Raw genomic sequence first — 9,858 nt, forward strand, 5'->3', positions numbered from 1 at the left:
TTCCTTTTTATAAGGAAGATGTTATTCCCATGTAATTCACAGCTTTATCCTCAAGCTTTTTTCAGTCTGACAGGCAGATGGAATTCTTTGTTGAGGAAGAGCTATTAGGAGGTGTGATAGTTTGCAGTTGCTGATGTTGTTCTGCCCATGCTCTGTGAGGTCTTTTTAAGTTACTAACAGAAGATCACTCTCAACAGTGTCAATTCAAAGTGAGAAGCTGGAAGGAAGGGAGGACACTTCTGGAGATAAGTCTGGAATGTCAAGGTTGCCTGCTGGAACTTCTGCTAGGATTTTTTGGCACAAAGTTGATCTTTCCAGGTCTACGTGTGTTTAATGTGACATCTCTTGTGCAGCACAGCATATGACTGTCAGAAAAGAAGAATCCCAGCTGAGTGAGTGTCTGTCAGCACAGGTGAGACAAAGGAGCATCTGTTGGCTGAGGTGGGATAATCCCTTGGCCCTCAGAAGACCCGGGAAGAGTCTCATCCTCTGCAGAGGAGGGAGATCCTGTGGCTGACGGTGTCGAGCAGCCTGTGGGCAAAGTGCTCCTGAGCTCTGGAAGCTCCATAGCTGGCACAGGGCTGTGCTGAGCCTTTCCAGCCTGTGACTCACCTTTCCAGCACCTCGCAGGGAAATACCTTCTGGGTGCTGTCATGGGGGCTGCTGGGTCCTGCCAGGGGTGAGGTCAAACAGGGAGAGCTGTTCGAGACAGGTCCTGGATTCACTGTAGCACACGGGGTGCTCTCCCTGGCAGTGGCATGCCAGCTAATAGAGATTATTTATGTGTCTGTGACCACCTTGTTAGGGAATGCCAGGAGGGGTTATAGGACCTTGTGCTGCTATTCAGCTTGTAGCCAGTCAAGTGCCTTAATGGTGAGATTGCTGCTTTAGGGTGAGCAGAGGATTTGCACATGGTGATACGCTGGGTCAGAAGCTTAGTAAGGAGAATCAGTCAGATCTCTAGTGTGCACTGAATCCTGATCTAATGTTCTCTGTGCCATAGTCCACTTTCAAGGCTATTGTAGGAACAGCAGAGGATAAACTGCTGCTGGTGGGGTTTGTGCCAAAGCCACCAGCATGGGCATGGAGCACATGGAGTTTTACGGATGGCAGAGCAGAGCTTCCCTTTAACTTCTGGAGGGCCAGTTAATATTGCAGCAGTTCAGTGCCTGGGGGATGGACAGATGGTGGAGAAGACATGGCTGTTCTCTCAGGGAAGGCAGTACAGAGAGCTTTCGTCATGGGAACTTCTGTCTTATCTTCCCGAGGGGCAGGAGAGGTTTAAAGTAGAACAGGAACTGAGGGCCATGACTCTTTTGATTCTGACCAAAGCTCTCTGCTGCCTGAAGGTTTGACCTTCAGAAGCCCATTAGATAGGACTGTGTCTGGTTCTGGGCTTGTGAAGTACCAGTGCTCAGGCTGCTCTGTGCTGAGAAGGGCAGTGCAGTTGTGACTGGTGGATGTAAAGAAGCTGGAGAATCACAGGCTGGGTTGGAAGGGACCTAAAAGCAACAGGTTTTGGGTAGGGGCCTTCATATTTTTCTTTGCAATAGCTGAAATCAAATAATAGACTGTAACTTACTGATCTTGGAGCTACAATGATAACAAATGCTCAGGTACAGGAAGGTTTTGTGCTGTCCACCCTAATCCTGTGTGCAGAGTCAGGGCAGGTGGCATTTCATTGTGCAAGAGTGTCTGTGATGATGATAACCTGCTGTAACAAGCAGGAAGCAGTTGTGCAGGGGCCTAATGGCAGGGATGGGTTTTCTGCCTCTGACTCAACTGATGTAATGTTCCTTTTTGTCTCTGCTGTGGTTGCCTTGTGCTGCATTTGGCCTGGACCAGAAGGAATTCAGGATGTTCCAGTCCGTGATGCCGCTGAGATTCTCTGTGTCTGACAACATCACCCATTCTACTGCCTTGGTGACAGCACTGGATAATGTGACAAGCTTGTCCCCAACAACAACACAGGCAACTAATGATACCAACATCACCGTCCCGCACAAGTGCCTGTTGTTGCTCTATGAGGACATTGGGAAGTCCAGGTGAGATGGAGGAAATGGGACCATGGGCTGGCCCTGGGCCAGGGGAAGGTGCTTTTGTTTTCGGGGAATGTTGGGAAGGGGCTGGGGCTGGTGCCTTCCCTCCTGCCTGCTGCAGGGCAGGAAAAACCCCCTTGTTTTACTTACTTTTTGCAGAGTCCGCTACTGGGATCTGCTGCTCCTGGTGCCCAATGTGCTTTTCTTCATGTTCCTTCTCTGGAAGCTGCCCTCTGCCAGGGCCAAAATCCGGGTCACTTCCAGCCCAATCTTCACTACATTCTACATACTAGTGAGTACCTCTCCGTGCTTTTGAACTGAGGAGTGAGGGGGTGTTATCACCACTCATGGACAATGTCACTGGACTAGTGGAGAGAGAGCCCAGAGCAGCTCCTGCAGAGGCAGAATCTGGTTTTAGCTGAAGGTGTACTACAAGAAGTACACACATCCTTTTTTTCACTGCCTTAAGTTCTGCTTTTCACAGATTTTGGGCCCTTATCTGCTGGATTTGAGTGGATTTTATTCTCCTGTGGTGATTTTTGTTTTCCTTTTTTATTCTTTTGTTGCTTTGTTTGTATCTTACACTTTCCTTGCTCCTTGCACTAAGTAGCTTGTGACACAAAACCAGCTTCTCACTAAGGCAGTAAAAGTGAAACACTGGAGAATGACTAGTGTGAAGCTGTTAAAAATGCCATTCAGAAGCTCTATTGTAGGTGCTTTTTGAGATCCTAGCTTGTCTCAGTGTGTAGCAAAACACACTTGTGCTCTTCAGTGAGATTAGGACAGGTTGTAGAATTAAAAGTGTGTTTGAATTGGGTTAGTTGGGAGGCATCCTTCTTTGGGCTGTGTACTAGTACTGCCATGGCAAAACCCAATAAGCATCAAAATCAAGTTGGAGCTGGTAGACTCAACTGAACCTTATTAGACTCATTAGCCCTTTCTGACCTGCAGTGAGGGTGCTGGGCCTGTGGATAGTTTTGGATATCCCGGGATACACACACATGCTCCAGACTTTCAAAAATACTACCAGTCATTTCCAGTCTGGAGTTAAATCTTCCTTTGTGCTTGCAGTAATAATGCACATGATGCCAAAGGCTTTGAGAACCAAAACTCATAACTGTACTGCAGAATCTACTGCTTTGAGAAGTGTCTCTGTTCGATATTACCCTAATAAATCAAAGGGAAGTAACAAGTGACCTGACTTTATGCTGCTGCTGTTTCAAAACAGAGCGAGAAGCAGGAAGTGAGGAAACAGCCTGTCCTGGTTTAACCCCAGCCAGCAGCTCAGCCCCAGCAGCCGCTCACTCACCCTCCATGGTGGGATGGGGAGAGAATCAGAGGGGTAAAAGGGAGAAAACTTGTGGGTTGAGATAAAGACAGTTTAACAGGTAAAGCAAAACATGGAATTCCTTCAGCGCTTCCCGTCCCAGGCAGGAGCTCAGCCATCTCCAGGAGAGCAGGGCTCCATCATGTGTAACGGTGACTTGGGAAGACCAATGCCATCACTGAACATCATCCCCTTCCTTCTTCCTCCAGCTTTATATACTGAGCACGATGTCATATGGTCTGGAATATCCCCTGGGTCAGCTGGGGTCAGCTCTCCTGGCTGTGTCCCCTCCCAACTCCTTGTGGACCCCTGTCCTGTTCCCTGTTGGGTGAGGAGCAGAAAAGGCCTTGACCCTGTGTAAAGCTCAGCAATAACAGCAACATCCCTGTGTGATCCACAGAGTTTTCAGCACAAATCCAAACCACAGCCCCATGCCAGCTACTGTGAAGAAAATTAACTCTGTCCCAGCCAAAACCAGCACACAGCCCTAGAGGAAAGCACCTCTGTTCTGCAGTATGTTACTGGGAAACAAGGGTGGAAGTGTGTTCTGTGGGGATTTCCTTTCAGATGGCTGTTTGTCATGTCTTAAAGGAATGCTTTCTCGTGGAGTCAGTGATTAAAGCAAGGTTAATAGACTGGGAAGAGAACCTACTTGGAGAGGAAGCCAGAAGGGTGTGTTTTCCCCTCCCATGAGCTGTTGCTGTTCTACAACACGATTATATTCAGGGACCCTTCTTTTTTGTCTGTGCTTTGTCCCAGAGTTTTCCACCCCAGGAGAGAGTGTTGTAGTATTCTTTCTTGCCACTTGCACCCTTCTTCCTCTGAGGAAGAAATATTCACCTGTTGGTGACTTATTGGTCATTTCCATTCTCCAGCCACCTTAGAATCAGCTTAGAGTCTTCCTTCTTTGATAGATTCAGCTGCCTCATATGCCCATCATTAGAAATAGCTTGTGACTCGGGGAGTTTGATCTGGAAAACTCTGCTTTCTGCACAGCAGAGGGTAGATACATCCAACTGAGCTCTTAATTACATTGTGTGGCTGTGACAGCACAGGGGTTGGTAAATTAGCCTGGCTGAGCCCCGTGCTGTCATGCTTAAATGGTGCCTGAGCTGGTTGGGTGCCCCTGCACCGAGCAGCAGGGTGAGATGGATTGGGGCTGGTGGCTGCGGGTGATGTTTAACTCTGCATTCCTGAGCGCTGTCAGTGGTGAGTGAGTGAACCACAGGTTTTAGCTTTATCACAGATCTAAAGTGTGGTACTTGGTGTCAAGTGGCTTCTGTTATCTGATGAGAGTGGTTTATTCAGTCATACCAAGCACTTGATCTTGCAATTTGGAGGGATGTGGATTTTTGTCTGGTTTATCTCCCCTCCTGCCCCAGTGGACTGAAGGATACTGAAGAGAAGACTGTCTGTAAAGATGCTGCCATAAGGAGTGGATGAGACCTTCAGAGCTGTTTAACCTCACATTGAGGAGATTTGTTCCTTCCTAAATTCCAAGCCGGTGCTCCTCCATCTAACAGGCCTGAGGCATCTTCTTTAGCAAATTAATTTGCTACAGGATGTGCTTAGAACATGTTATCAGGCTGGAAAACTGGCCTGGAAATGGAGTTCCAAAGGGGTTTCTGGTCACTACTGCATACGTGCCTTTTGATGGGAGCTCACTTCTGGTCTCTTTCTGTGTAGGTATTTGTGGTGGCTTTAGTTGGCATTGCCCGTGCTGTTGTCTCCATGACTGTGAGTGCCTCTGATGCTGCCACAGTTGCTGATAAGGTAGGTACAACACTGAGTTTGGAGGCTGTGCTTTGTGCAGCTCTGATCACAGCAATCTGCTACAGCTTCCCTTTATGTGCATGTGAGAGGAATGGGGTTTTTCTGCAGTTCTCGGCTATGTGTACCATGGAATCCTGTTGTGATAGCTGTATCTAAATGATCACAACATCCAGGGCTGTAAAACAATGGGCTTCCTAAAATAGGCACACAAATAGCGGCAGCACAACTTTCCTGTTGTGGGGCTGGAATGACTCTGCTTTGCACGAGCTAAACATTCAGACAGGCAAGACCTGCCCTTTGTTACTCCTCCAGTATTTGAGTGGCTCTATGGAAATGATTTAATTCTTTTGTACTGAAAGCAAATAAACACAAATTCCCTTTGGAAACTGCTATCTGAATGTCCTGGTAGCACCTGGAGCACAGGGTGAACCCTCAGCAAACAGGAAATAGCCTTGTACGTGCTCTTCCTCTGTACTCACTTGACTAAGAGCAGAATATTACCTAAACCAAAGAGATCTGTAGTTCTTGAGCTGTTAAAAGAAGAAGAGCCACAGAGTCCAGGTTTTCTGGCTTTATTCTTGGGGATCAATGTGGTGGTTCTGTTTTTCCCTTTTCTGTTACCTGACAGAGCACTGTAAAGCACTGCTTGGTGTGAGCAGCTGGATGCTGGCAGTGTTTTCATGCACCTCTGTTGAATAGATGGAGGTCCAGGACTTGAATAATGGAGGAGAGGTGGGAAGTGCTTTCCTTCAGCACATATACACACACACTGTGTATTTACTGAGATTAGAAGTGTCTTCTCAAATACCTCTTAAAATATTGTGTATCTTCAAGAGGTGCCATTCAGTGTTCAGAGGAAAAGGATTAATAAGCCAGAGTCTGGGTTCTTGTTCTAGGTTTGGCACTGATTTATTGCATGACTACCTGGAAAGCTGCTTCACCTGCTGGTTTCTTACCTTACCAAATAAAACATGGAAATGACAAGCTAGAAGTGGGAGAGCTTTAGGGTGGAACATGCTTCAATTTAGGGACCAGAAGCTTTGGAGGAGTGCAGAATACTGGTTTTGTTCAGTCACACTGTACTGCAGAGTCTGCTGCTGTAAGAACTGGCTCTGCTCAATATTATACTTCTGAGGTGGTCTTGGGTTTGTGCTCCTTGGGAGTAGAGCAGCCAGAACTCATGCAAGACAAGTGGCAGATCCTCAAGTGTGGCAGACCATGGCCACCTCCTCTCTCTGTAGGCATGCTATTTGCTCCATTCAGAGGCTGCCATCCCTTGGGGCAGAGAGTGGAGTTTTGCTGTATTAACTTCCAACCCTGGCTCCATCTAATCATGCTGGTTTGGTTTCTGTTATCCCTCAGATCCTGTGGGAGATCACAAGGTTCTTCCTTCTGGCGATTGAACTGAGTGTGGTGATTCTAGGTCTTGCCTTTGGTGAGTGTCAGGAGGTTTTTGAGTGCTCTGAATGTTTCCTGTTCCCTTTCTCTCTGCATCTGTGAGGTTGGGGGATGCTGATCCTATAAAGTGAAGGAGGTCTAGGATAAAGACGCAAGACACATGGGAGAGTTTGTTATTAATGGTTGAAAGCCTGATTATGTTTACAGATCTCTGGCTTATGTGATTTCAGGGCTTGTGCTTTGCTTGTCCTGCATGCATGTGATGGAGTGTACAGCGTAGGGGAAGAAGACTTATGCAAAGATCCACAGTCTGATCTTTGCTTCAACCCCATTTTATTCAAGGTGGTTCCTTTGGCAGTCCTAGTGGTTCAGGGAGCTTTAACCTTCCCTGGAAGGCCTCTGGAAATACAAATGTTTTCCTGTATTGCTGTTGGAGGGGACTGATTTTGACCAGGGCTGGGATCACATCCTGATTCACTCCTGTATTGCTTAATTCCAGGTCACCTGGAGAGCAAGTCAAGTGTGAAACGTGTTCTGGCAATCACTACAGTGCTGTCCCTGGCTTATTCTGTCACTCAGGTGGGTACATTGGAGCAGACTTGGACTTTGCTTGGGTTTAGGCAGTTCCCTGTGGGATTCCTATCTTCAAAGTGGCAGCTTTGATCTTAACATGAGGTTTTGTGGGAAGACTGGATGCTTGTGGCAGTGTGTGAGGATCCTCAGGGCGTACACCAGACTGATTCTCCTTTATGGCATGAGTGGCCCAGCCAATGTGAAGAACTGAGATGAGGTTTAGATGGATTTAGTGATTCCTAGAACAGGATTGGGAGGTTTTTCACACCTGAGCCACAAGTTCTGACCCAAGCCTCGAGTGCCAGGATACCTGTATGGAGAGACCTGAGGTGCTTGCCAGGCAAGGGCAGTGCAATGAGCCTCTTGTCTCCTGGCGTTTGAGAGCTGAGAGCTCTTGCTGCCCTTCAGACTGGCAGCTGGCTTGTGAGCTCAGTTCATCAGCTGTGTCTCCATCTCTGAACAATGCAGTGTGTGTCTGGGTTTATTCTCCTCCTCAGAATGTAAGTGGTCAGCCCTGTGTCTCTGTACTTGGGGCAGCACCAGAGTAACACACAGATCTTTGTTCTTTGACCAGGCCCCTGCTTACAGAGGCAGTGAGCTGATCATTACCACATGACAAAGCTGAGAAGCCTCAGAAATACCAAGTGTTGGAGCTCTATCTGAGTTCAGTAGTGCTTACAGGCACTTTCTCCACTGTCTCTATGGTAGCTTCTGTTCATACCATTCTTTGAGGAATTCAAGTGAATGAGACTTTCACGTGTTGACTTTTAGATTCTGGATGTTTCAGCAGAAAAGGCCTACTTCAGAGATGGAAATGGAGCTCTCTGGATGTCAGACAGCTGCTTGCATCCCCTATCCCTTCATTCAGTCTCTGTTATGGAATGCCATCAATGCTGGCTTCCTACAGATGCAGATCCCTCCCACTAGTTTTCCCCCCTCACTTCTTGTCTTCAGTTTCTTCCTCTCTTCCTGCATGAGCTTAACTTGCTCTAAGCAGGGCAATAGCTGGGTCTTGAGTGGCAGGGACAGCTCTTCTCTAAACTTCTCCCTTGTCCAGACACCCACTACAGTGAGGGTGCTGCCTACAGCAGAATCATGTGGTGCCACTTCACTCCTAGGGCACTCTGGAAATCCTGTACCCTGATGCCCACCTCTCAGCAGAGGACTTCAACATCTATGGCCATGGAGGGAGACACTTCTGGCTTGCCAGCTCCTGTTTCTTCTTTCTGGTAAGTACTTGGCATGAGTTAAGCACTTTGATAGCTTCTTTGTATGTTCTAAATGGGGCAAGGAGGGATTTGTGCATCAGGTGGCCCTGGTCCCCCTCCTGCCTGATGCAGCGCAGCAGTGATGCTTCTCACAGGGCAGGGAAGCTGAAGGGGAAAAGGTGTGGTGGCAGTGGGATACACTGGCAGCTGAATTCCAGCTGAACTCACCTTCTTCACTCCTTGTTTCTCTGTGACCAGCCTTTCTGTGCTGCCGGGGTGAGGTGTGGGACCTTCACTGGTTTAGTATCAGGGGTGTGTGCCTCTTTCCTGAGGCATCTAGAGTGTAAGTGCCACCTTCCACCATCCCTGCAAAGATGGCTGAGTTCAGCTGCCAGGCAGCAGTGGAATAGTTGGCTCTTTGTCTCAACAGGTCTATTCCTTGGTGGTGATTCTTCCAAAGACTCCTCTGAAAGACCGGATTTCCTTGCCCTGTAAGTGACTGGTGTGTTCCATAGGATAGATGGGGACAGTGCCAGGATAAAACATGGGTGGGAGTAAGAAGTTCCTGTATGTGGCTGCACTGCGGATGTATCCCACTGTCTTGGGGTACAGATAGATGGCAAAGGACTGCTAAGTTATCCCTGGAAAAATAGTATGTTGTGCCCTTTGGAGAGCAGAGTAGGAGCAATTACTTTGCTACTTCAGTAGCTAAACAATTGCATAAAGAAAACAAGATTTACTGCTCAGCTAATGATACAGATGTAATGTAGATATATCATCTGCAGAGAGCTGGAAGAAATGGCTTCTTAACAACAGCTTCCTTTGAACTGTGTGTGAAGTTCAAGTGTACGTGTTGGTCATCCCCAGGGAAAGGAAGGCTCATTGGAGCTGCTTAGTAATTTTCATCTGGGCATTTGCTTTATTAAGAAGCTTCTCTGGTTTCTCTTTGTTGCAGAATATCTGCAGTCCTTGACTGGGGGGAGAAGCTGTTACTCAGATGTTTGCATTGGGTTGTTCTCTCTTAGTGTTGGGATCTGTGTGTGGTACCCTGAGGGAGGGGAATGTATGGCAAACACAACAAGCAGCTGGTCCTGGGCCTGATGTGCTCCTGTCCAGGTCTCCTGAGCAGCTTTGAGAGTGCTGTGCATTGGAAGGGCACAGCTTCTGGTTCAGCTCTGGGGTTTTTGGCTTTTCTGATGTTCAGTTATATGACTGACACTGGTTCCAGATACTTGCCTACAAAATCTTTGCATGTGTTTTCAAAACCCATCTGGTCTGTGTATACATGCAGGAGGGTATGGTTTAATCCACTATGCCTCCATCAGTCTTGCCAGCAAGGGGCAGGAAGATGCACTCTCAATTCTTCAGGAGTTCTTAGATAAGATGGTGAGACCCTTCTGTTGGGTATGCTGTCTCCATCAAACAGACTTGCTCTGGGCTGGTGCTTATGAGGTTGAGTTTCTTCATCTGTGTCCGTGTTTTCCCACAGCCAGGAAGAGCTTTTATGTCTATGCTGGAATCCTGGCACTGCTGACCCTGG

The 9,858-nt window shown here is 47.6% G+C and overlaps 1 protein-coding gene across 1 annotated transcript in view; it reads left to right on the plus strand.

Annotated features, from left to right (window-relative positions):
• The first annotated feature begins 1,847 nt into the window (after positions 1-1,847).
• The window catches only part of TPRA1 (transmembrane protein, adipocyte asscociated 1), a 10,019-nt gene continuing 2,008 nt past the window's right edge, over positions 1,848-9,858 (plus strand). Inside the window, exons 1-8 of the mRNA XM_010024727.1 lie at positions 1,848-2,045; positions 2,199-2,331; positions 5,053-5,139; positions 6,502-6,574; positions 7,037-7,116; positions 8,229-8,339; positions 8,749-8,809; positions 9,808-9,858. The exon at positions 9,808-9,858 is cut by the window's right edge and continues 67 nt beyond it. Coding sequence (XP_010023029.1) covers positions 1,858-2,045; positions 2,199-2,331; positions 5,053-5,139; positions 6,502-6,574; positions 7,037-7,116; positions 8,229-8,339; positions 8,749-8,809; positions 9,808-9,858 — 784 coding nt within the window. The 5' untranslated portion in view covers positions 1,848-1,857. The remainder of the gene's footprint in view (positions 2,046-2,198; positions 2,332-5,052; positions 5,140-6,501; positions 6,575-7,036; positions 7,117-8,228; positions 8,340-8,748; positions 8,810-9,807) is intronic.

Source organism: Nestor notabilis, unplaced genomic scaffold, assembly GCF_000696875.1.
Source record: "Nestor notabilis isolate BGI_N333 unplaced genomic scaffold, ASM69687v1 scaffold2332, whole genome shotgun sequence".
In the NCBI taxonomy this organism is placed as follows: Eukaryota; Metazoa; Chordata; class Aves; order Psittaciformes; family Psittacidae; genus Nestor; species Nestor notabilis.